The sequence below is a fragment of the Chiloscyllium punctatum genome, chromosome 7 (genome assembly GCF_047496795.1).
Source record: "Chiloscyllium punctatum isolate Juve2018m chromosome 7, sChiPun1.3, whole genome shotgun sequence".
NCBI classification, from domain to species: Eukaryota; Metazoa; Chordata; class Chondrichthyes; order Orectolobiformes; family Hemiscylliidae; genus Chiloscyllium; species Chiloscyllium punctatum.
The window spans coordinates 89,089,459-89,116,672 of record NC_092745.1 but is presented as its reverse complement, the minus strand read 5'-3'; the positions used below and the strand labels follow the sequence as shown (position 1 = coordinate 89,116,672).

General features: G+C 39.3%; 1 protein-coding gene across 8 annotated transcripts in view; it reads right to left on the bottom strand.

The window, feature by feature from the left end:
- elavl4 (ELAV like neuron-specific RNA binding protein 4) overlaps positions 1–26,780 on the bottom strand; it is a 117,267-nt gene extending 90,487 nt beyond the window's left edge. For 2 of the 8 annotated variants that reach the window (XM_072574260.1, XM_072574265.1), the window contains exons 1-2: positions 26,540–26,778; positions 14,059–14,299 (exon numbers count right to left, since the gene is read on the bottom strand). In XM_072574260.1, the coding sequence (XP_072430361.1) occupies positions 14,059–14,299; positions 26,540–26,587 (289 nt within the window). In that variant the 5' untranslated portion in view covers positions 26,588–26,778. The other 6 variants (XM_072574264.1, XM_072574261.1, XM_072574263.1 and 3 more) reach the window with 6 other exon arrangements.
- Between the last annotated feature and the right edge of the window lie 434 nt (positions 26,781–27,214).

The window sequence follows — 27,214 nt, the reverse complement described above, 5'->3', positions numbered from 1 at the left end:
TATCTCGATCAGGTCTCCTCTCTTCTCCTTCTCTCCAGAGAGAAAAGTCCGAGCTTATTCAACCTTTCTTCATAAGGCAAACCCTCCAGTCCAGGCAGCATCCTGGTAAACCTTCTTTGTACCCTCTCCAAAGCCTCTGTATCTTTCCTATACTAGGGCAACCAGAACTGGACACAATATTCCAAGTGTGGTCTCACCAGGGAGTTGTACAGCTGTAGCAAAATCTCGCAGCTCTTAAACTCGATCCCCCTGTTAATGAAAGCCAAACACCATATGCTTTCTTAACAACCTTATCCATTTGGGTGGCAACTTTGAGGGATCTATGTACTTGAACACCAAGATCCCTCTGTTCCTCCACACTGCCAAGAATCCTATCTTTAATCCTATATTCAGCATTCAAGTTCGACATTCCAAAATGCATTTATCCAGGTTGAATTCCATCTGTCATTTCTCAGCCCAGCTCTGCATCCTGTCCATGTCATGCTGCAGCCTGCAATAGCCCTCTATACTATCAATGACACCTCCAACCTTTGTGTCATCTGGAAATTTACTAACCCACCTCTCAACCTCTTCATTCAAGTCATTTATAAAAACTACAAAGAGCAGAGGCCCAAGAACAGAGCCCTGCGGGACCCCACTCAACACTGACCTCCAGGCAGAATACTTTCCATCTACAACCACTCTTTGCCTTCTGTCAGCCAGCTAATTCTGAATCCAGATAGCCAAATCTCCCTGTATCCCATATTTCCTTACTTTATGAATGAGCCTACCAGGGGAATCTTATCAAATTCCTTGCTGAAGTCAATATACACAACATCCACTACTCAACCTTCGTCGACCTGTCTTGACACCTCCTCAAAGAACTCAATAAGATTTGTGAGGCATGATCTGCCCCTCACAAAGCCACGCTGACTGCCTTTAATCACACTATGCTTTGCCAAATAATCATAAATCCTATCCCTCCGAATTCTTTCCAAAACTTTGCTGACCACAGATGTAAGACTGACTGGTCTATAATTGCCAGGGATTTCCCTATTACCCTTCCTGAAAAGAGGAACATTTGGCTCCTTCCAATCCTCTGGTACGACTCCTATGGAGAGTGAGGAAGCAAATATCCTCGCCAGCAGCTTAGCAACCTCCTTTCTCGCTTCCTGGAGCAGCTTAGGATAAGTCTGGTCTGGCCCTGGGGACTTATCAATCTTAATGTTTTCCAAACTTTCCAGCACATCAACATCATCAATCTTGATCTGGTCAAGACTGTATCCCAGCTCCTCAAAGTTTTCATTCACAACAAGGTCCCGTTCCTTGGTGAAAACCAAAGCAAAAAACTCATTTAGGGCTTCACCTATCTGCTTAGACTCTATGCACAAGTTGTCTCCTCTATCCCTGATCGGCCCTACATTTTCCCTGAGCATTCTCTTATTCCTCACGTATGAATAAAATGCCTTTGGGTTCTCCCTAATCCTTCTTGCCAAACCTTTTTCATGCCTCCTCCTGGCTCTCGTCAGTCCATTTCTGAGTTCCTTTCTAGCAAGCCTGCAATCTTCTAAAAGCTGTGCGATATCCTTGCTTCCTCTACCTTACGTAAGCTGCCTTCTTCTTTTTGACGAGAAGCTTCTCTGTTCTCATCATCCAAGGTTCCTTAATCGTACCCCTTCTTACCTGTCTCAGAGGAACAAATTCGTGCATCACTCGCAACAACTGCTCCTTAAATAGTCTCCACATATCTGCTGTGCCCTTTCTGTGGATCAATTGCTCCCAGTCTGTACTTCCCAACTCCTGTCTGATAGCATCATAATTTCCTTTTCCCCAATTAAATATCTTCCCTCAGTAATTGCTCCTTTCACTCTTCAAGGCTATATTAAATGTGAGGCAGTTGTGATCACTGTTACCAAAGTGCTCTCCCACCGCGCGATCTGACACCTGTCCTGGCTTGTTGCCGAGCACCAAATCCAAAATGGCCTCTCCCCTTGTCGGTCTGTCTACATACTGAGTAAGGAAACCCTCCTGAACACACCTGACAAAAACTGCTCCATCCAAACCATCTGCACTTAGGAAGTTCCAGTCATTATTGGGAAAGTTGAATGGTGAGAGATTGGAGTGTTCTCAGATGTAGAGGGATCTGGGTGCCTTCATGTAATTGGAAACAACTAACAGGTTTTCTAATTTCTTGCTGTACCTACATAACAGGATGTTTTCATTTATTATGAAGAGAACTGAATAAAAAAATGTAGCAAGGATTATGCTTCAGTTATACAGGGCATTGGTAAGGCTACATCTGGAATACTGTGTACAGTATTGGACTCCTTATTTAAGGAAGGTGTAAATGCACTGGAAAAGTTCAGAGAAGATTTACTTGACTAACAAATGCATTTGACTTACAAAGGAAGGTTGGACAGGCTAGGTTTGTATCTGTTGGCATGAAGAGTAGGAAACAAGAAAGAGATGATATTATTTGAAACATAAGATTCTGAGGAGTGTTCACAGCATTCTTGTGGAAAGGATATTTCCGCTTATAAGAGAACTTAGAACAAGGGATCGCCCATTAAGAAAAAGAAGGGAGTTTTTTTTCTCACAGAGTCCTCATACAACAAGTCTTTCACGCCCGTGATTATTCTAGTAAACGTCTTCTGGACCCCCTCCAATGCTAGCATATCAACTGAGATTAGCTATTTATTTCAGATGTATCTTATTAATTGCATCAGTCTTTATGGTGGAAGATACTTTGAACATCCCATTAATACTAAAGAATACATGGAACCAATTAAAAGCCATCACCATCATTAAAGAAGCAGCATTACACAAGTTAAGGGGGCTAAAGGAGATCAGTCCACAGGCCCTGCTGGCTTGCATCCAGGAATCCTAAGAGAGATAGCTGATTGATTGATTGATTTGATTTATTGTCATTAGTACCGAAGTACAGTTAAAAGCTTTGTTTGCGAGCTATACAAGCAGATCATAGTAATCAAGGGGAGGTGATGGCCTAGTGGTATTATCGCTGAACTATTAATCCAGAAACCCAGGTATTGTTCTGGGAACCCTGGTTTGGATCCTGCCATGGCAGATGGTGAAATTTGAATTCAACATTAAAAAATTCTGAAATTAAGGGTCAAATGATAACCATGAATCCATTGTTGATTGTTGGAAAAACTCATCTGGTGCACTAATGTCCGTCAGGCAAGGAAACTGCCATGCTTACCTGGTCTAGCCTCCATGTAACTCCAGACCCACAACCATGTGGTTAATCAAGTGGTTCCCTGATTGGGACGATTAATCTGGTCCAGTCAGGGAGCTCTGGCTGACAGATAAAGTAGTGTCAGACATTCTGTTCACTTTGAGAGATGGATTAGTGTAAGGGCCAACCATATGTAAATAAAAGGTGACTTGATGATCAGAGACTGGCCTCTGTGGAGTTATTTCAGTGGTGACGAGAGAAAAGCACTCTCCTGAAGAAATTATCAGTTGTCTTTGAGTTGAGGTAAGCATTTCTGGTGTCATGCTGTTATTTGGGAAGCTTGATTAATTCCATCCTGCCATCTAAGACTGGGTCCAGGATGTGGAAAGAATGTGTGTTTCCCACCCCCCACCCTCCCAGGAAAATTACAGTGGGGCAGATAGAGTCATAGTCATAGAGCTGTACTGCAAGGAAACAGACCCTACAGTCCAATTTGTCCATGCCGACCAGATATCACAACCTAATCTAGTCCCACTTGCCTGCACCTGGCCCATATCCCTCCAAACTCCTTCTATTCATATACCCATCTAGATGCCTTTTAAATGTTGTAATTGTACTAGCCTCCACCAATTCGTCTGGCAGTTCATTCCATACATGCACCACTCTGTGTAAAAATGTTGCCCGTTAGGTCTCTTATATCTTTCCCATCTCACCCTAAACCTATGCCCTCTAGATCTGGACTCCCTCACTCCAAGAAAAGACCTTGTGTATTTACCCAATCCATGCTCTTCATGACTTTATAAACCTCTATAAGGTCACTCCTCAGCCTCTGACGCACCAGGGAAAACAGCCCTAGCCTATTCAACCTCTCCCTACAGCTCAAATCCTCCTGAAAAGCAATGAGTAGTTCTTCTGGCAGCTTGTGCACCTGCACCTTTTTCCAGTTATTAGGAGCCTAGCTTTTCCTGAGGCACCAGATACTAAATCCTTTCAAAAGATGACAGATTTAGTTAAGGAATATTACAACCCCAAGCCTCCTCAAATTTTGAGATGCTCTCAATTTTACTTGACAGTTCGAAAACCAGGGAAATTTGTGTTGGATGTTAAGATGACTGGCAGAAGCATGTGATTTCGGTTTAACCCTTAATGAGACGCTGAGGGACTCTTTGGTATGTGGGATTAATGATTTAACCATGCAAAGGTGCCTAGTAGCTGAAGCCCAACTGGATTTCAAACAAGCATTACAACTGCCTTTAAGATTGGAAAATGCTGAAAGTGGAGCATATGAGTTGCAGGGTATTCCAATGGAAGTGCACACTCTCACAAGTCTGAATGAGTTTGAGGAACGAAAGTTTAGATCAGAGTGGTGCTGGAAAAGCACAGCAGGTCAGGCAGCATCCGAGGAGCAGGAAAATTGACCTTTCGGGCAAAAGCCCTACATCAGGAATCAGACCTTTTGCCTGAAACGTCAATTTTCCTGCTCCTCAGATGCTGCCTAATCTGCTGTGCTTTTCCAGCACCACTCTGATCTAAACTCTGGTTTCCAGCATCTACAGTCCTCACTTTAGCCTGCCTGAGTTTAAGGAACACCATCTGAGTGCAGGCAATTGTATAGCCTAACTCAGGAAATATCCTGACCAGAGGGTCTCTAGGTGACCCCACAGCAAAACCCCAAAGCAAAGACCAGCTTTGTCAAAACAGTTAAAATTTTCTTCAGGATCTGCACCAGCAAGCCATTGTAGTTGCTGCCAGTATGTGGACTTGAGACAGCAAAGGAATCCTACTAGACCTAAATTCAGTAACATAAGTCATAGGTTGGTATCCAGGAGAGTGTACACCCTAGAAAGTCCACCTACATGTGCTTTGGAACAGCTAAATTGCTTAGCAAAATCCATTGGTTTCATAGCCAATTCATAGCTTTCTAGAAGTGAAGAAGCAGGGATCATCCTCTAAGCTGTTGGCACACTATGATCCAAGTGAGATCTGGTATTGACATGTGATGCCTCCCCGTATGCTATCGGGGTAATATTAGCTCATAAGGTGGCCCAATGGAGATGAACATCCAATAGCATATGCATCCAGGAGTTTGGCTAATGCAGGGGGTAAATATGCCTGGATGTAGAAGGAAGCTTTGGCAGTCATATTTGGAGTCAGGACTTTCTACCACTACATTTATGGACGTAAATTTGTAATAAAAACAGATCACAAGCCCCTGCTAGGTCTACTTAAAAAGGAAAAGGCAGTGCCGTCCATAGCTTCAGGCTGAATTCAGCAGTAGGCTCTAATACTAAATGTGTCTAATTATAAGTTAGAAAACCATCTGGGAAACCAAATAGCAAATACAAATGCATTGAGCTGCCTCCCATTAGCAGATACACTATCAGTGGTACCGCCACTGGAAGAGTCCGTAACGGTTTTAAATTTTCTGGACACACTTCCAGGCACAGCTGACAATATCAGACTCAAGATGCAGAAAGATTTGGTCCTGGCAAAATTCAAATAGCTGATGGTGATAAGGGAAACCAAAGGGGCATCAAAATCAAGAATGAAACCTTCTTCAGACCCAGAGAGATCAGATCACAGTAGAGGATGGCATATTATTATGGGCAGCAAGAGTGATTATCTCCAGCAAAGGTCACTAACAGATACTGGCTGCACTCCATCAAGATCATCTGGGGTTTCCAAAATGAAGATGTTGGCGAGAATTTTTGTCTTACAGCCAGGATTGGATGCAGAAAAAGCTGTGTTGGTGGGACAGTGCCAACAAGGACAAAATTTACTGCCAGCAGCTCCCCACATTTGTGGGAATGGCCGGGTAAACCCTGGACTTGGTTACCCGTTGACATCACAGGTCCTTTCATGGGCTCAATATTCTTAGTCATTGTGGACACCCATTCAAGGTGGCTGGACATCCATGGAGTTCATTCATCAAACATGGGGATGACAAGAGAAAACTGCACATCTTTTGTAATAATGGACACCCAGAATTGTTTGTCACAGATAATGGACCATTGTTTACCAGCAGGGAATTTAAGTATTTCCTAAATGGAATGGTATTTGACATATGGACCATATGCTCCATATCATCCATCATCCAATTTTCTGGCAGAAAGGGAGTCCAAACTTTGAAGGCAGGTTTAAAAGAACAGCCTATAACTTCACTAGATACCAAACGGTTCCAGCTCCTATTTGATTTTGGACCACTACTTATGCAACTATAGTGATATTTCCACTAGAGTTGCTAATGGGGTGGAAACTCTGCATCAGGTTAAATCTGATCTTCTAGGACTTGGGGGGGGTGTGAAAGGCGAAATGGACTGCCAGTGCCGGTCACAAGACTCTGCTGAGCGAGATCAACAGTTTACTTTCGGGGGCAAAGTTTGGTGTAGGAACCAAAGGAATGGCCCTGCATGGATAAGAGGCACTGTCGACGTGAGGTGAAGTCCAGTGACATATAAAGTTTGAATAGGTGCAACAATCCTGAACAAATACATGGACCAAATGAAAGCTGCAAACTTGCAAATGGTGTGGGAGCAAAATGTGCCTGGGTCTCGACAGCCTTTCCAACTGTTCCAAATTTTGTGGATTCTCCCTCTCCATCAAGCGTTGACGGACCTCAGACTCTGAGAGGGACACAGCAGATGTTGTCACCTTCACGCATTTGCCAACTGAAGAGAATACATTTCTTCTGAGATGCTCCGAGCGCAAGAGGTGAGCTACTGGTGTGTTACACACTGCCTGCATCAGAGGCAGAATTGAACGAACCTAACCTAGTGCTAAAACTCCAAAGGAGCAGCTACAGAAAAAAGAAGAACCAGCCTATGTCCTCTGACTTAGAGGGGGAGGGATGTAATGATTGTAATAAGGTCAGCCAGATGGACCTCATAGAATATGAGTTCCCTGATTGGGGCTGTTAATCTGGTTCGGTCAGGGAGCCCTAGCTGACAGATAAGAACTGGAGTGTCAGACATCATCTCTATTCTGAGAGTTGGCTCTGAGGGAGCTGGATCAGTGTCAAGGACTCTCCATCTATAAATAAACTGTGACTTGGTGACGGGATACAAGCCTCTGGAGTAACAGTCAGTTCTGACATAACACGATAGTCCTGTTCTCCTGCAATTTTGTGTTCTAAGAAAATTGAGCAATAGCCACTCCATTTAAACTAATGGGGCCAGAATCACGTTATAGCCAATATAGGTAAAGAAAGTTCGCATTCTACAAATAATGGTCTAAATTCTTCAACTGCATTAAAGCCAATTCACATGGAAAAAACACACGTTATAGCAGAATCAACTGTATTTCAATCTTTTGCTGAAAAAATTTGGGATTATTAAGAAAGTAACAGCAGCATATTTAAAATCATAGTTTAACTGAGCAGAGTCAGCAATGCACTATGAAAGGAAAATTGTGTCTAATCTATTAGTTTTTCAAGGAAGTTTCAACTGGAGTGGACAGAGAGAAACCTGCAGATGTTGTATTTGGACGTCCAGAGGCATTTGACAAGGTACTTCACAAAAGGTTAAGTCAATATATAACAGCCACTGTATTGAAAGTAGTCTACTGGCATGAATAGAAAATTGGTTAATGGGTGAGTGGGGATAAGAGATTCTTTATCAGGTTGGCGACCTTTGATCAAGGGAGTTCCACAGGAATTGGTGCTGGGACCACAACTGTTTACAATATATATTTATGACTTAGAAGAAGAAAGTGAATATACTGTCGCCAAGTTTGCAAACAAAACAAAAATATCTGAAAAGGCAGTTTGTGGGAAGGATACAAACAGTATATTGAAAGGTTCAGTAAGTGGACAAAATGTTGGTATGTGGGAAATGTGGAATTATTTATTTTGGAAGGGAGAACCAAAGAATAGTTTTATTTAAATGTAGAAAGACAGCAGACAGTTGTAACACATAGGGACTTTGGGGTACTTCTACATGAAGTACAGAAAACTAGAGAACAGCTGCAGCAGATAACCAGAGAGGCTAATAGAATGTTCGCCCTTATTTCAAGGAGGTTGGAGTATAGAGTAGGGAAGTCTTAATGCAACTCTAGTAGGCGCTGATGAGACCACATCTGGACTACTGTGAGTAGGTTTGAATCCTTTATTTAAGGAAAGATATAATTTCATTGGAGGCAGCTCACGGCAGGTTAATTTGGATGATCCCTGGTATGGAGGAATTCTCTTTTGAGCAAAGGCTAAACATGTCGAGATTCCACTCACTGGTGTTTAGAAGAATGAAAAGCGGTTGCTTTGAAACATAGAAGATTCTTAAAAAAGCTTGACAAGGTAAATGCTGGGTGGATATGACCCCTCATAGGAGAGTCTAAGTTCAGAGGGCATAGTCTCAGAATAAAGGGATGCTAATTTAAGGCTAAGATGTGGAGGAATTTCTTCTTTTAGGAGTTGGGAGTCCTTGCCACAGAGCTGTGGTGGTAAAGTTCTTGTATACATTTAAGACTGAAATAGATAGACTTTTGATCAGTAGGGAAATCAAGGGATATGGGGAAAATGCAGGTAAGTGGATGTGAGAATGTCCAATCAGCCATGATCTTATTGAATTGTGGAGGTGGCTCAAGGGACATAATTGGCTAGTTCTTATGGCCTAACTGAATTTAAGTTCCACAAGCGCACTCTAATGGGATGTAAATCAAGCATCGAATCCAGATGTCAGGATTACTAGCCTTATAACATATTCTGCAATATAACTATAGTCATGAGTGTGCAGTTATTATATATAAATTGTAAGGAAAGCTAGTCTGGCTTTAAAATAGACATAAGGCATCTCAAAAAATGGCTTCGAGAGGTCATATGTCTCCCCTTGTGACTTCTGCTGGTATTGGAACCAACTGTAGTAGTCTGAAGAAGAACCATGACAGACCTTTTGAAATTTAATGAACAATTTTAAAAGTAAACAGAAAATCATTGACAATGGTGTCAATGGTTTCCCTGCAGATGGGAATAGCTTTCTCTAACTCACCAAAAGCTGACAGAAAGAAATCCATTCAAACGAATAGCTGAGACAGTTAAAAAGTTAATTACCTCAATTAAAGGAAAATGGATGGGTCTGCGCTCCAGACCTGGGGTAACCTAATAATTAACATGGAAACATGATTCAATAGTTTGGGATAGCTGCCATTTTTAAGTTTTAAATTGTGTAAAAGTCTGGCTATAAGGAACCAGTCTGTACAGAGATCTCAGGAGAATCATCTGAACACCAACAGGGAGACAGAGGGAGGTATTAAACCATGTTACCAAGAGCTACGACCCACAGTATTGTAAATGTGAATCATTTTTTAATGAAATAGTTATGTAATAAACTGACCACTTATCTTGTTTAAAGCTTCAACCTGTGAGCTGGTTCTTTTAAAATTGAAAGGCTTGAAAGCAAAAACTCATACAAATTCTTAGATCATAAACCATTCCAAGGACATGCCCGATGTGTGGTCATAGCTAAATCATGTCATTGTTTCTGTTTAATAAATAAAGTAAGTAAATCACTCACCCTGATTGTATCCAGCATGATGAGCAGGTTGCAGGTGTAACTATAGATTTCTTGACTTTCAACCCATTAAGCTTTTCCTTAACTGCAACCTTTCACTTTTTGCTTCCTGCTTTCAGATATGGAGGGCTGAATCTTACATTTTTTTGGTTGTTCAAGTTGCATCAGAATTTTTTGCCATGAGGCTAAGAGATTCTGCCGCCTCTTATCAAACTATTAATTACTCAGCCCATCCCTTTATCATCTCTTAAGTCTAGTTGGCACCCAAACTTATCATGCGCTGTACTCAGAACAACTTTCACTCTGTGGATACTTGCCCAAAGACCAGAACTGCTTGCAGCCACAATATCTTTAATCTAGTACAGTGTACCTGGAAAAGCTCTACCATTCCAAAAACAAAAACAAAAACAAAACAAATTGCTGGAAAAATTCAGTATGTCTGGCAACATCTGGGGAGAGAAATGAGAGTTAATGTTTTGGGTCCAGTGACCCTTCTTCAGAACAAAAGAGTCACTGGACCCAAAACATTATCTCTGATTTCTCTCCATAGATGTTGCTGGACCAGCTGAGGTTTTCCAGCATTGTACGCTTTTGATTTCATTTCTGATTTCCAGCATCTGTAGTTCTTCTGGTTTTTTGACTAGAATTCTAAAGCTGCCCTGCGCATTGATGGTCAGAATTGGAATATATGAGCAAGTGAGGACAGCAGATCTGCAGAATCAGAGTCAAAAGGTGTGGTGCTAGAAAAGCACAGCAGGTCAGGCAGTATCCGAAGAGCAAGAGAGTTGACATTTCAAGCATAAGCTCTTCATTCTTGATGAAGAGCTTATGTTTGAAATGTCAATTGTCCTGCTCCTCGGATGCTGCCTGACCCACAGAATTGGAATTTGGCAGAGAGGGAAGATGGCTCTGCATTTCTCTATCAGAGACCTGGAGGCCCAAGATGACAGAATGGTGCAAAGAAGAACAGTCTTCTTCCCAGAGGACTGGTAGAAGAGGTTGCATCACCAGACCCTGCCAGCCTGATCTGAGATCACCACCAAGTACAGTGCCTTCTCCAGGGTGTGGAGGAATGGCTAGAAATGCAGAAAGAAGGTTAATGACATTCTCTGCTATGTTAGGGTAAGCAGACAGGCAGGAGGCTGGAAGAACACAGCAAGCCAGGCAGCATCAGGAGTTGCAGAAGTCGACGTTTCGAGTATAACCCTTCTTCCTCAGACTTCTCTCTGCACCCACCCCCCACCAAGGCTCATGCCCACCATACTTACTGTCGCTAGCAACACCTTCCCTCACCTGCTTTCACCTTATGTCTCCCACAGCACTAACTCTGCACGCCCTCCGCACTGTCTCCTCAGTCCTTCAGAATACCTCACCTCCTATCCCCGATATGCATCAGGAGAAATAGCTGTGCTTTCATCTTACTCATTTCCCTCCTTTTCCTTATTAGAGAAGACAGCCCATAGCATGGTGAAGAGAGCCTGTGTGAGTTTTTATTTGGGGTTGGGGGAAGATGGCAGTGGTTGCCTAACATCCTTGTCCTCAACTCCACCAGGAGAGAATCATACTCCGCACAGGAGAACGCCTAGAATGTAGTAGCAACTGCAGGCATAGAAAGTGTGGGCTCATTATCTGTTGAGGACCTCATCATGACAGCTCTGCAGCTGGCTGAGGAAATGGCCTAGACAGCTACCACACAGAGGACTGCTGCGGACTGCCACCTACTCAGCCCCAGATTGGAAGTGACCTTTGGAAATGGCAATTAGGGATTGAACCCTAATACATACGGAGAAGCAGCAGTGGCAAACAGACATATGGGGTGCAATGATCCTCATTGCTCAGAAACAACAGAATTGCAGCAAGTCATGCATCCATCTGTTTGTCTTGATGGAGAAGTTGGTGGCTGCCAAGGTGACTCATATCCAGCACCCTCATGAGTTGACAGACAGACATGCACACACCTGCACTCCAATTGCTCCAGCCAATGGTTCCTAGGACTGAAGACATGGTGACAGTGGACAGGGAACTTTGAACTCAGATCAAGTGTTGTGTCCTACAAAGTGCTTGCCCCTGTGTGTAAAATGTTCCTGGGGCAGCCTCTAAATGTAAGTGGTTGGTGTGCCCTGCAATGCAAGTCTGTGCTTCCAGAGCACACAGTGAACAGAAGAAGTGCAAAATGTTTGTGATAGGTTGGCAGGTAACAGATGTATGGACAGATTAGTGGAGATGGAATTCGTTCGGCTGGTCACCAAGGGTCTAACAGAAAAAAATTGACAAGGTAATTTGGCGAGTTTAGTAAAATGGGAATCTGAATATTAAATGAGTTGAGTTGTGACATCAGCAAGGTATTTAACAATCAAATTGACCATTGATTGACATCTCAGTGATACCTAGCGAGAATCTTGCCATGTTACTTTTGTGAAATGCATAAAAGCGAGGGCGGGATGAATTTGAAGTCATGATGAGTTTTGCCATACTTTTCACCCAATTCTGCAAGACATCTTCCCCCAGGTCATGTCATTCAGACCCCTATTACATTCTGCTCTGAAAAACCGCTGTCTGCTTGGTCATCGCACAATCAGGAGTTCAAATTACAGCACAGTAATTGTTAAGAAAGCCCGATCATTTGATCTGGTACTCAGAACCACCAGTTCAGATTCTGTTCCAGCATGTACTTTAGGGGCTATAACAAAGTTAGAATCTTTGCAGTTGGTGAGTCACCAGAAATGAGCAGGCTGCAGTTGTCAGGGGTTAAAGCATACTGGTATGCAGATTCAGCAGAAGAGGAGGTCACATACAGATTCAATTATAGGGATTCAGATGAAGTCATCCATGAGTTAGCCTGCAGAGACGATGAGGATGCATCCAGAGACATTGGCTGCAAGGTCTAGTCTGTCAACTAGCCTCCTGATTCTGTCAAGGAGCATCGAGGTATCAGATTCCAACTTGGCATTAAGTATTGTACAGGATCTGTCTTCTCCACGGCCTGTGGCCACCTTTATACTGTGTTGCAGACTTAGAGGCATTACAACTGCAGCCTTTGTGTACATAGATCACAAAATTCCCCACTTTCCCTGTGATGCTGGGAAAATCCAGGAACATACCACAAAACCTCCAAAAACATTTCCTTGTACTTCCAAATACTGTAGCAGAAATTATTCTACCTTTTCTTACCTGCATGCATCGAGCCCTTTAGGTGATGCTAATGCTGGGCCCCTCTTTCAGTTGAACACAAGTTTTTGAGAGTGACAAGCGAGCACATTAAATAGACCTGTGTGGTCCAACATTGTAAATAGTGACTCAGTGATACAGCTGATGTCACATTAGTACCAGTTGGTGGTTTCTGCCACAAGCAGAGTGAATTCATATTCATTTATGAATGTCCTCTCTAGTATGGGACACCACATAGGTCAAGGCAGAAGGAATGAGGCACTGTATGCCCTACTTCAATAGTGTCACCTCTAGCTGTGTTTTTGATCCAAATTTGTCTGCAGAAAGTTTTAGAATTTTGGAAAAAAATACTATAGCACATAAAAGTACAGAATCAAAAAAATGTGCTGAGAATGAGGAAGAGCTGCTGAAAAGTCTAATGTTTCCTGGTTGTCCTGTCAGGATGAAGAAAGAAATGATAAACAATTGGCAAGAGGACTGTACATGAAAGGGTGATCTTACTTAATTTCCTTTGGAGATCAGGAACATTTACACAGAATGATTATTCAGCAGATTAAATGCATAATGAAGAGGAATAAAAATGATTTATGGCTTGATGGGACAATAATTATATTCCTTGTTGGATCTGGCTGCATCACATCCAAAACTTCTTCCTCAAAATATGCAAAACTCCTAAAATCTAATGCCAGAACTAATTGGGGCAAACTCCACCTTTTGCGAAAATTAGCGTAGTGAATCAGTCATCTGGTTATATTTAGCATGTGACTTTGTGGAAAGGAACATGAGAAAAGCACATGGTGGGCAATTGATCAATACTGCTGCTTCTTTGTTGGCATTGAGAATGAAAATGATATTATGTTTGAAATTTTATCATTGCAGTAGTCACAGTACATATTGAGATTACAGTACCTGTGTCTGTAATTTTGACATGGGTTTTCTTGTGGGTAACCTATGGTATCTTCTGATATGTAAATAGCTGAAAATGGCTAGTAATACCATTAATTTAACTCCTACCATACACAGCTGGAGACTGGAAGTCCCTAAGGAAATACAAGGCTTTCTAATTTAAATGTTAAAACAGGAATAATATTAAAGCTTCATAATCTCACCATACAAGACTTCAAAAGTTTAACAAATTGAACATTTTGCTTGGATCTGCCTGAACAGAATTGCTATATGCTTACAGTTTATTTCCTACTTCAGGCCCAAACTAACCTGTTATTTTATCTCGAACAAGTTTGCATGATTCTATTTCACCGATGCTCCCAAACAAACTTCTGAATTCTTCTTGTGTCATGTTTTGGGGAAGATAGTTGACTATGAGGTTAGTTTTACTGTCATCTGTAGGAGCACCTGTCTGCATAGGTGATGGACAGTTTCTATTGTTGCTTGATGGGCCATTCGGAGTGTTTGATGAAGGGCCATTTGACACCTGAGGTTCCATGGTGCTGATTATCTAAGAAAATGCAAAGTCAGCATTAGAATTCCATGCATGGTTACAAGACAATAAACACATTTCCAAAGTCCAACACAGAAAATCCAACTTTACTTCATCCCATTTAAAAATCACAAAGATACTGCAACAGAAACAGAAAAAATGCAGCAGGTCTGACAGCAGGGGTGGACAGAAAGCAGAGTCAACGTTTAGGGTCCAGTGACCTTTCTTCAGAACTGATGGTAGGTGGGAAAATAAATGTTTTTTTTATACAGAAGATGGGTAAGGAATGGAGGGACAGTAAATAATAGGTGGAGATAGACTCCAAAGAGGGAGAAAAACAGTTGGACAGACAAAGAAGTGGTTAAAGATCAGTCTGAGGGAATAAATGGCTGCTAATGGGAACTATTAATCACTGTTAATGGGTAGTGTGTGGTAGCAGTCCAAGTGATGAAAAGGCCTGGTGTGCGGGAGTGGGGGAAAGCATGGATAAAAGTGCTCAAGCCCTAACATTGTTGAATAGGATATTGAGTCCGGAAGACTGAAGGTCCCCAAGTAGAAAATGAGGTGCTATCCTTTCAGCTTGCACTGAGATTTGCTGGAGCACTGTAGCAAGCCTGAGACAGAGATGTTGGTCAGAGAACATGGTAGTGTGTTGAAGTGGCAAGCAACTGGAAGGGTCTTTTTTTGTGTTTTGTGAATCAAACAGTCACCCAGTCTGAGCTTTGTTTCCCCAATTTAAAGAAAACCACACTGAGCAGCAAATACAGTAGACTAGATTGAGTGAAGTGCCGGTAAAATGCTGCTTCACCTGGAAGGTGTGTTTGGGGCCTTGGATAGTGGGAAGGGAGGAAGTAAATAGGCAGATGTTACACATTCTGCAATTGTAGGGGAACGTGCCATGAGTCTGTTGGGAATGAAGGAGGAATGGCTCAGGGTATCCAAGAGGGAACGTTCCCTGTTGAAGGCTGACAGGGGAGGGGAATATGTATCAGATGGTGGCATTTTGCTGCAAGTGCTGGAAATGGTGGCTAATGATCTTCTGGACGTGGATGCTTGGAGGAAAAGGATCGAGGGCCAAAGTGCAGGATTTCGGTCTGACCTGGCTGAAGGCCCTGTCAACTATGGTGCTGGAAAATTCTTGGTTGAGGAAGAAGGTGGACATTTTAGAGGCCCCTTGTCATAGTTGGCATCATCATAACAGATGCAACGGAGACACAGGAACTGGGAGAGTGGAATAGAGTCTTTACAAGAAGCAAGAGGTGAGGGTGTGTAGCCAAGGTAACTACGGGTTTTGTCGTGGATACTAGCGGCCAGCCTATCCCTAGAAATAGAAACAGAGAAGTCAAGGAAGGGAAGGGAGGAGTCGGAGATGGACAAAGTAAAGGTGAGAGCAGAGTGGAAATTGAAAGCGAAATAAATAAACGTTTCCAATTCTGGGTGAGAGAGGGAAGCAGCACTGATGATGTCATCGATACACCAGAGAAAGAGTTGTGGGAGTGGACCAGAGCAGGACTGGAACAAGGAATGTTCCACATACCCCACAATTAGATATGCAAAACTGGGGCCAAAGTGGGTACACATGACCACCCCTTCGATATGAAGAAAGTGAGAGGAGTTCAAAGGGAAGTTGTTCAGGGTGAGGATGAGCTTGAGCAGGAAGAGGAGAATGTGTTGATGACAAAAGTACTAACTTGAGTAATACATCTGAGAACATTACATATAGAAATTAAATGAAAGTAAACAGCACTTGAATCAGTAAATTATACATTATGTTAGATTAAAATCTATAATTTAAGATAAACATGGTGTCTCTGTGAAATGCTTTGGTAAATCAAAGACCAGCAAGAATGTATTAAATGTAAGTTATGTTGGACACATTTAAGAATTTGTTTTTGAGATAGGGAATAAGCAGATAAAGCAAATGTGTTATATATAGACTCTGATTTCAACAGACTTCATTATTAAAACGTTTTTTTGCCGCAACATAGAAAGAAAGTTAGTCAATGGTCCAGAATCGAATGATTACAGTAAATAGGTATTGCTCAGATCAGAGATGTACAGTATAATCAAAGCCTCAGTTGATTACTCTCAGCACCTGGATTAGTGGTGCTGGAAGAGCACAGCAGTTCAGGCAGCATCCAAGGAGTAGCGAAATTGACTTTTCGGGCAAAAGCCCTTCATCAGGCTTTTGCCCGAAACGTCAATTTCGCTGCTCCTTGAATGCTGCCTGAACTGCTGTGCTCTTCCAGCATCACTAATCCAGAATCTGGTTTCCAGCATCTGCAGTCATTGTTTTCACTCTCAGCACCTATTGAATGTACATGTTGGCATAAAGAGCAGAATTTTAAAATTTATTGCTGGTACAAAAATAAAGAATTACACATATAGTGAGGAGGATTGTAAAAGATTTAAGGAAGAGATAAGTTAATTAAATGAATAGGTGGAGGGACAATTTAATATGGATAAGTGATGATCATACATTTTGTGGAAAAAGGAGTAAATTCTTAATTCAAAGACATTGAAAATGAAGAGAGAAGGATCATTATACAATATATTTAGGAAATGTTCTTGTTGTTTTTCTTACTGGCTGCAATAATTTTAGTGGAAATTCTAGACACATACGAAAAACGATTTCTGTTGATCATGTGTTGAAATTATGATAACTATTTTGGAACTTCTGAATCAGTTCCCAGTAATAATTCCTGAGAAGAGTGAGAATGCAGAAAGATGAAGTATTATAAAGTCAACAGCATTGTTGGTTTTACAAATAAAGATAAAATTTTGCAGCCAAAAATTGCTACATTGCAGAAAAAATTGGTTAAGTCAAAGTTGGAGTACTGTATGCAGTTTTTAATGTCCCATTAGGAAAGTAAATCAGGAGAATAAAAAGACTGTAACTGAATCTTACTATTTTTGCCTAATTGCAAGTTGCATTGGGTTTTGGAAGATTTATTGCTGTATAGCATCCCAAGCTTTTTCATTGTACCTTATCAACTTGCCGCATTAACTACCTATTCTGCCCTACAAAATCCAATTCTTATCCCATCCGTTCCTAGAACAACTTGTTACTGCCAAGATATCCTTGAACTGCTGACACCTTCTACAAAAGCCATGTGTTCTCAGAAAAGCACTGTCAGTCTTGAGCTGCCCTATACAGTTCCTGACATTTGTCCCATGCATGATAACCAAAAGAAATTTGGTGTCCTATTTTGTGGGTGGGAACCTGAAGATCCTGCTGGATGAGGTAGCATTCAGACAAGATGTCCACCAGGATCAGTAGAAGAGGCAATACACCAGACCATGCCAGCCTGGCCCAAGGCTTCCAGCTAAGTCAGTATAGTTTCAGCCATCTGGAGAAATGCACAGCAATGTAGAAAAACTGAATAAAAGCAATTCTGGAAATCTGAAACAAGTACAGAGAATGATGGAGAAACTCAATAGGACTGTCAGCATCTGTGGAATGAGAAACAGAGTTAAAATTTTGAATCTGGTATGACTCTTCTTCGGAAGAGTTCTATACTCTGCTGGCATAGTTACCACCATTTTCTCTCTGTTACTTTATGCTCACCCTTTTTCTGCTACTGTATGGACCTCCCAAAAAGGCACATTTTCTACCACTCTCAGTACTGTCTGAAAAATCTTCCTTCACTTGCTGTCACCGACCCTAACTGCCAACATGAACCCTGCATGCCATCTGTGCTGCTTACTCATTTGCTTTGGACATCATCACCTACACCACATTCAGTGCCCTCAATATCTGTCTCTCTCTTTCAATCCAGGATGAAAAAAGCCACAATAGGGCAGAAAGAGTTAAGGTGGGCTGCCTGACAATATGCCTCCTCATCACTTATTTGGAGAGCATTCTGTCTTTAACTGTGCCAAACTGCTGCCTGACTGTATTCATTACCTTGGACTGGTAATATTGGCTGCCCTTGATTTGCTCTGCTGGGAACTCCTGACTGAAGATTATCCCCTTTGACTTGACTGAAGACACAGTAAGCTTCCCTGGTTTTTGTGTCTGCATTAAATGGCATGGTAATATTGCAGAACTGTGAGCTTGGTATCTCTGGCTGAGAGGACAAATTGCACAAAGGCAAGGCAAGGCAAGGCAATAGAGGGCTTAAAGTGAGTGAGTGTATTGATAGCAAGCAAAGAGGCTGAAGATTTAGCCTGCTTCAATCTGAGGTGAGTTCATGTCCCTGTGCACAAAGTGTCTTTTCAGCTGCATTACAATGATGCTTGACAATGTAGCCTAAGGCATAGTTTTGAAATGCAAGTGTCCTGTAAGTGGATTAGAATGTGCCATGTGTGTTCTTATAGACTGGCACATCAGATGATAATGTCAATAGACATCAGTGCATGTGGATGGTGCCCACAGAGCATGTCTTCAGATGTCAGTACTTGGTGTCCAACACAGAGGTCCTGTGCAAGTAGTGAGATGAAATTGCTTGATACCATCTCTGACTTATCTGTCAAGAATTTTTGAATTTGAGCTTGTTCGGCATACTTGGTAAAATAGGAAAATGAATATTAATGAGGTGAGTTGTGCCATTAATAAGATGTTCCACAAGCTACAATTAATTGGCAACTTGTCACATAGGGGAGAAACTCACTTTTCCACTTAGCAAATGCACAAAAGACGCAATGAGTTGCTCCCAACATTGAAACAGGCTTAGTTGGAATTCTCACACGATGCCATGAATTTCACCATAGCCCATGTTGGTCAGGTCCTCATAAGATTCTGCCCTAGATTCACTTAGATAGATATAGGATTCACCAGACAAATGTATCAGATGGGAAACTACAGCTATGAGAAGAGACTTGAGGAATAGGTTGAAGATGAAGTCAATAGTTTAAAAGCAAATTATATTAAAGTCTTGATCAGTTTATCAAGGACAGTGTATCTCCTCTAGTTAGGAAGCTACTGACTAATGACTTTCAGGAAATGAACCCACTTAATCCCATATTACGTGGGCCACATGTGTATCGGGTTCTAGAATAGAGGTTGAATCTAGGTGTTTTAAAACTATGCCCCCTAGTCTAGTTCCTAAGGTAAGAGGAAAAAGCTTTAAAAGGGACAGCTTTTTCAAGAAGGCAACGTAGAGGGTGCTGCGTACTTGGAAAGAGTTGGACGAGGAGGTCATGGAGGCGGGTACAATTACATTTAAAAAGGCATCTGGATGGGGACATGAATAGGAGACGTTTGAGGGATTTGGGCCAAATGGGATGAGAGGAGTTTGGGATATCTGGTCAACACAGACGAATTGGGCCAAAGATTCTGTTTCTGTGCTCAATAACTCAATTGAGGGTTGGGAATTAAATACTGACAAGTGAGCAGCGCTGGCAAGGCAAAAGCATACATATATTGATCCTTAGTCAGCAATTATAAAACAGTCTCTTGGAAAGTTAGGAGAGAGTCAGGAAAAATTTCATCACTCAGAGAATCATCACTCAGAGGGTTGTTAGAACAACGACTGTTTTGCCACAGAGAGTAGTTAAGGTTTGGCTGTGTTGCATCTTTTGTCAAAGGATTTTAAAAAAATTTAAACTAAGTAAGCAATAAAATTATGAAAAGAAGGCAATAAAGTTAAGATCTAACTTGTTCTAGCAAGGAGTAAATATGGACATGGTAGACTGAATGTGCCTTATTATGAGCTGTAGACCTTCACAGTTCCATATAAGATTGTCAGTTTTTCTGATAGATCACTGGGAATAAACATAACTTTAGGAAATGGTGTATAACGGGTGGTACGGGTAATACAGAGTCATACAGCACGAAAACAGATCCTTTGGTCCAACTTGTCCGTGCCGACTAGACATCATAATCTGTTCTAGTCCCATTTGCTAACATTTGGCCCATATCCCTCTTAAACCTTCCTATTCATATACCTATTCAGATGTCTTTTCAATGTTGTAATTGCATCTACCTCCATCACTTCTGCTGACCACATAGCTTTACTATGGATGGGTAATCTAGAATTCAACTTGCCTCCTTTGAGTATCCTGCTCTGAAATCTTTTATAGTATTACCATCTTGTAAACTTCTAGGAATGAAAAACTGATTTGCACTCCTGGCTAATGTTGCACCTTGGCTCTTTATTAGAGATTGGAGTTTTAGATTATTACATGGTGGTACATGAATGTACTAATATAACAAAGACGTATTACCAAATAAACAAGTAAAATAAACAAGTAAAACCTCGTGTCCCATTAAGGTCAAAATAAAAAGTCACTTTAAACCTCAGTGTTGTTAATTAATCTCAGCTCATATGAAATATTTTCATTATAGTTTTCTACATATTATTTTGCTTGTTGTGTTTTCGTTAGCTCTACAAAGTAAATGAAATTTTGCAACATGTGTACATTGATCATCATGGGCAAATCTTTTAAGTTCAGTGCAGTCTTCCATTTAGTTCATAACTAATATTTTACATTTGGACAAGCAGATTACAAATGTCATACAACACGTTATAGCAGTAATCCAAACTTGCCGAATTTGTCAAAAAACCCTGCAGTTTCCTTTTTAGGCTACATGCTAAAATCTCATCCAAAATTACGATGCTCATTTAGACTCACTTTTGAATATCTGTTCTCGCAAATCACAAATCAATTCAACATTTTCACCATGAAACAAGGACCAAGATGCAATTGACATTGTGCAGCTGCAGACTGTGTCATCAGAATCACATATTGCAAAACTATCACAATTTAGTTGATCACAACCTCTGCAATGTTTTTTAATCTGATCATTGATGAAGCAGGTATGGTTCACTGAACTGCCAGAGTCTACAGCTTTCTCCTCATTTTGTCTGCATTTTATGAAAGAAATAATTTTCAATTATCAAAAAGTGTGTACTTTGAGGGTGTACAACTGAAAATAGGATTTTCCTGAGTGTTCCATATACTCTATATACATTTCCTCCCTACCTTTTGAAAAATATATTCCAAGCTGTTACAATAATAAACCAGCACATTAATGTTGTTTTATGCAATCTGCTGTTATCTCCCGTTTTCAAATGGTTCATCCATTCACGTAACATATACTATTGTACACAGCAGTCACAACAAAGATTTCTTGAAAACAAACTAAAAAAATCACACTAGATCTTTGATAGCTTTAATTATTATTTGTAGTATGTCATATTTTGAGTTTCTGAAAACTTGTATAAAATTTAAATACTCAAATTAGTTTAATTAGGCACCGTTAATGCATGATGAAACAACAATTTTTCTTTTTAAAAGAAAATTTCTATTTAAATGTGTAATGACAAAAAACATAATTACATTATATTGCACAGACAATGAGAGTTTTGCAGAGGATAAAAGATGGGGGCGGGGGGGAAGAGAAAATTAATTAACAAATCAGTTGCTATGGATGATTTGGTTAAAAATACAGTGGTTAAAATTGCTCCTTTTCCAGCAGAGGTACAGATTAGATGAGAAAGAAATGTCACAGTATGCATTTTATGAAGAATATCTTAGATTTGATTAAACTATAAATATAAAAATAGAATCAACAATTCAGAAAACAATTTGCAGAATAGTGTGGCATTTCAATACTGTTGTGCAGAACTTTGAGAAATATACTTTCTACCACACCAGTTAGTTCAAAAGGGATGTTATTTGGTGCACAAAAATCATCTTTTGTCAATAAGAAGAAATGTCAGATATTTAATGTAGTCAAAAACCATATTTGCAATGTCAGAAATCTGTATTTCTAATTTACTTTTTTCTCTAGAGTTACTTGCATGGTGTGATTTGTCACAGTAATTGTCACAGCAAAAATTGCATCAGTTGGTTCAAGTTCCATCAGGGGAAACGGAAATGAAGTAAATGAAACCAAACATCTTTGGATTATGCACAGGTATAGTTAAATAAAATTCAAACACGATTACAATTTATTATTCCAAAAATAATCAGAATTCACGATGGTATTGTAATACTTAATAATTAGTCTCCATTGTTTGTTCCAAAATTATCACATCAATTTGCAAAATTTGTCTTTACGTTACTGCATAAAGCAACTGATTTAAAGAAAAGCAATAATTTGTACAAAAATTCAGTTGAATTTACTTGTTCTGCTTGGTTAATAAATGGTAACACTCAGCAAAACCTAGAACTGCAAAAAGAAGGCTGGTCTGTGTTGATGAGAAAGGGGCTGCAATTGTTTATTTGTTATTGAATGTCTTGCAGATTGCACCACAGAGATTATAAAATGATTATTAGATTACTATTTTTTCCTACAAGTGACAATAAACAAGTACATTGGAAATAAATTATCCCTTTTTATATCATTTTAATATTAATTACAGTTTCTTTCAGCGACAAAATCCATTTCCTCTAATTTGCTTTCACAACAGTATTAATACTGTCATACAATTGCAAATATCCTAGTTATATTTTGACAAAATCACATTAAATTTGCCAGCAAATGTATAAATCTGGAAAATTTCCTTCGCTAATGCTGATTAAGTTTAAGTTATCAATGTAATAAAATTAACTAATGGTAAAACATTAAACTAAAACATAACATACTTTGAACAGTATCTTTAAAACAAGATCATCATTAAATTTTTTATGAATACTAAAGTCGGTAATTTAAAAAAATAATATTAATACCAATTCCAAGCATTTAAAAATTATTTTAAAACATCTTCAAGCTTTAAATATTTCACCTGATTTAGGGCTTATTTATTTAGGATGATTTAACTAGAAATGATTGAGCCTCAAATCATTTTTAAACTAAAGTTGCCTTCACTATGAAATGGACAGTATTCAGAGTTTAAGAGCATTTTATACAAATAAATATTCATTATGTTATTATAGGACCATACAGATAATCTTCATATATGTGTCAAAGCAGGAACAAAGACATGAACAAAATAAATTTGTACTTGTCCATTTTGGGGTGGTGTCCTGCACAAATAAAATCTGCTGTTTATTATGATTTCTAATCAGTAGGCCTTCTAAAATTCAGAGTCTGGTAATAACACTATAATGTACAACCCATCTTCCTTTAGAACATTGAGATAATTTTAAAAACATACATATATACTAATTTAACAAGTATTAATAAAAGCAACACATTTGACAAGCAATAAAGAGTTAGCACTTTCATCCTGTTTTAGCAGTAGTTGAATATCTTTGTTTTCTCCAATTCCTCACATCGAACACATCATATTTTTAGTCTCAATTGAACAATTCATGAATTCCTCTTTACTAAAGTACTACAATGTTAAAAATTGGGCGAAGCAATAATCATCATCAGATTCAAATAACAGGGTAGCCTCATGAAAAAATTTTAGTAATCTCTGTAAGAAACACCAGCAGTGCAGTACTCACAATTTACTCTTACGGGTTTTGTTTGACAAATTTTCTCTTTACTTATTGACTAACAATATCGTCCCCTTTGACAGGTTCAGCAACATAGAAAGAAAATCCAATGAAATGCCATTCACATTTAAAGCACAGATGTCTAATAATAGCTTCAAATGAGCTAGCCTCTAGTCTGGAATATAATTAACACCTTTTGAAACAATTAAAGTTGTGACTCTCACAGAATGGAAGAGACAATCACAGTGCCTGTTCTACCGTTTGCTTCATGGTATTCCCATATGACTGCCACCTGCTCTCTGTTCAGCTTCCTTTAGCTTGTTTCCCTGGCAACCTTTCACAGGCTTTTCTTTCTAGCTATCACTTTCATTTCAGCTGTTCAGTCTAATCTTATTTATATTGCACCCATCAAAACAAGTAGCTGATGAAAAAGCTCACAGATCATAGTGAATGGAGGGGAAAAAAAGAATAATTCTATTCTACTGAACTCTCCCTAAATGCTCATGAACACTACAGGCTTGATGAATATGTATCTTAAATAAAATATGCTTAAAAACCAAAAGGGATTCCTTTACTCACAAAGATCAAATGTTTTCAAATACTGTATTAAAACCAAAAAACATGTTACTGGTGCTGAGGCAAATATCATATCTTTTAAACACCTACCAGTTTTAGACCACCCCATTCCATTTTTGATTAGCAAAAAAAATTGTAGTCTTCAGTGAATCAAAACCGAAAGGGTGTTATGTAAAAAGCAGGCATGCCTCCTCTACAACACTGATGTTTCGAGTTACAAGAAATCAACATATACCACATAGTACAGCATACAAGCCTCCTCCTCTCTGATGAGGTCACAATTGCAAACTCTTTGAAATACAATATGTGTTTGTACGGGTACTTACACAAATCACATCCTTTAAGTCATTGTAAATGCTGAACACTATTTTGGAGTCTTCACCGAAGCTTGAGTATAGGTTTTAATTTTGTTTGTTTCTTCACAGATAGACTTTCATTATTACACTAATAAAAACATTAAAATGAATCATTTTGGTACACTTCCCAAGTAGATTAAAATATACCAAGTCCTAGTACATACCATAACCATTCTTATTGCACAGGATTAGATCTTATCGTACTTGAAATCTCCAGGAGAAGACCTATAATATTTCAGTTCCTCTGTTAAAGATCCAAAAGCACAGTGCAAGTGTTTGTGCAAAACAAAAGAAGAAAGCCGTACTGAATCTATGTAACAGGAAGCAACAAATCAGCTCACAGAATTGGTTGGCTGCTTCACCCTTTTACACCCATTTATGGGACCATCTGTCACTACCGCTTGTGTCTGATTGGCTAGAAAAATAAAAGGCTGTCATGACATCAACTGCTATTGAAATTAGCTTTTACCAGATTGACGATGTTAATGATGCGGTGACCTCTATGCACAACATAGAAGAGCTTTTGAACTGCACAATGCCCCTAGTAATTAGGCCGAAATTAAGAAACCAACACACATACACACACAAATTTTCCCTGAATATTGTGTACTCTGGATTTGCAATCTTCAACATGAAATGTAGAGAAGACAAGATGTCATTTCTCAGTCATGCTTCAATGTTTGCATCACATAACCATTGTCAAGCAAACTCGGCTTTAAAATTTAAGTGTTTCACCTACCTTATCTATTCTGACAGTTGCTTTCTCAAAACGTGCATAATTAATGCAAAGCCTTGGGGCTCAGTGTGCACTTTGTGTATAAAGAGAATTATGTAAAGATACTGAATTTAGTTCAATGTTCACCTTCAATGTTTTTCCCCTTAAACTATTACTTTGAATTCTTTATTCTACCAAACTGAAAAATGTTTGTTATGCTATTCAAAATGGTCCCAACAACGATGGTTGAGCTTCAATTTAACTTGAAATAAATTTCTGTAACATCTCTAAATCTATTATGTCAGCTTGCATTGTCCATTAACCACACATGCAAAACAGCATGTTAATTGAACAGTTAACAAATCTCAATAAAAGCCTACAAAAAATGTTAGCGTTAACATAAGTACAGCTATTGCTTATAAGAAAACAAATAAATTTGCGGTACCAAAATTATGGAACATATATTTAACAATTCTTAATAGTTGAACGGACGCTACTTAAAGGTACGTTGGAAAAAATTTCTGGGTAGAAATCAATATTTGGCATATCTTCAAGACAGCAAAATTATATATTTTCAACCTATTAAAGTAAGGAATCAAATCTGTAACAATGCTTTGATATTGAGAGAGATTGGCTCTACAAAAAAACACCAGCATGCTCGAATTCAAGAAATCAACAGTTCCAGTTTACAAGCCAAGTGTTTTGCAACAATACAGGGATGTAAAGAACAATTTTAGTTTGTGTTGAGCGCATTTCTTTCAGTATTCTCCTGGTAATTTACAACAGTTAATGGAACATAGATTTTCCATTATAAGCTTTTCTCTACCTTCACGAGCAATCACTTACATGATCTGCCAGACTACAACTCCACATATAAAGTTGTCCATTTTCTACAAAAAGAGATCAGTTATTTGAAAACTATACACAGAGACCCCTCACTTCCATTATCTGTTATCAATGTTATCTTTTAGCTGTTCTTGCAACACAAAATTTGTCCTAACATTTGCATCAGTTGCCATTGATCTCATAAAAACCACACCAGCTAATTCAGCATTAATAATCACCTATTCCATAGCAGTTTGAAGATTTAAACATAATTTTCAGGCAATAGTCCACAATATATGACAAACATTCTGAATCTATTGGACAAAAATGTAACATAATAATTAAGTACCACATCATCAGCAGAATTCTTAAATATAGTATCGGAACACAATTACAAGTTAATTGGAAGGAATGATGTACAAAACTGTTTGCCCATAAAATAAAATACCTTACCTCATTATGCAATAAAGCAGCATTTAGTGTTCTGCCAATTTCAAACATTTTACTGACAGTTCAAATTTACACAATCAAAAGACTTCTGACATTTGGCCAAATGTATTTGCAAAAAGGGGCTTGTTTTCCATAGATTTTACCATGCAACAAATTGGTCAATTTTGCCTTGTCTTAGCCAGTACTAGCCCAAAAAACAGCAATGCAAATTTTCTTCTATCAAATTCATATTAAGACTGTGTTAGACGTATTGCTGAGGCAGCTTATGTTACTCCAACATGGCTGTTGAGCAAGTGTTCCTCCAGTTACAGTTCTCTGCGTTACCACAAGGTGAGCAGTGTGTACAAACTTAAATTTGTTTCTTTTCTCTAAATCTTTTAACCAAACTCCTTCCAAATAAATATACCTTGATTCAAACTACAGAAAAAAAGCATATTTGCACCTACATTAATTAAAAATTTGTAAATCTCTCTAATCATTGGCATACCTTAAACTAGTTCCAGATACTTGAGAAATAAAGGTATCAAGAAATGTAGATACTGATTGAAGGCTCTGTGATAATTCCATGGAAAACACACGACCAAAATTATAATAACAGTTAACACTAAAAACAAAAAGCCTGCAGTTCTAGTTCAAATTTATTTTTCACAATGAGGAAATAATGTCTACAAGAGTAGG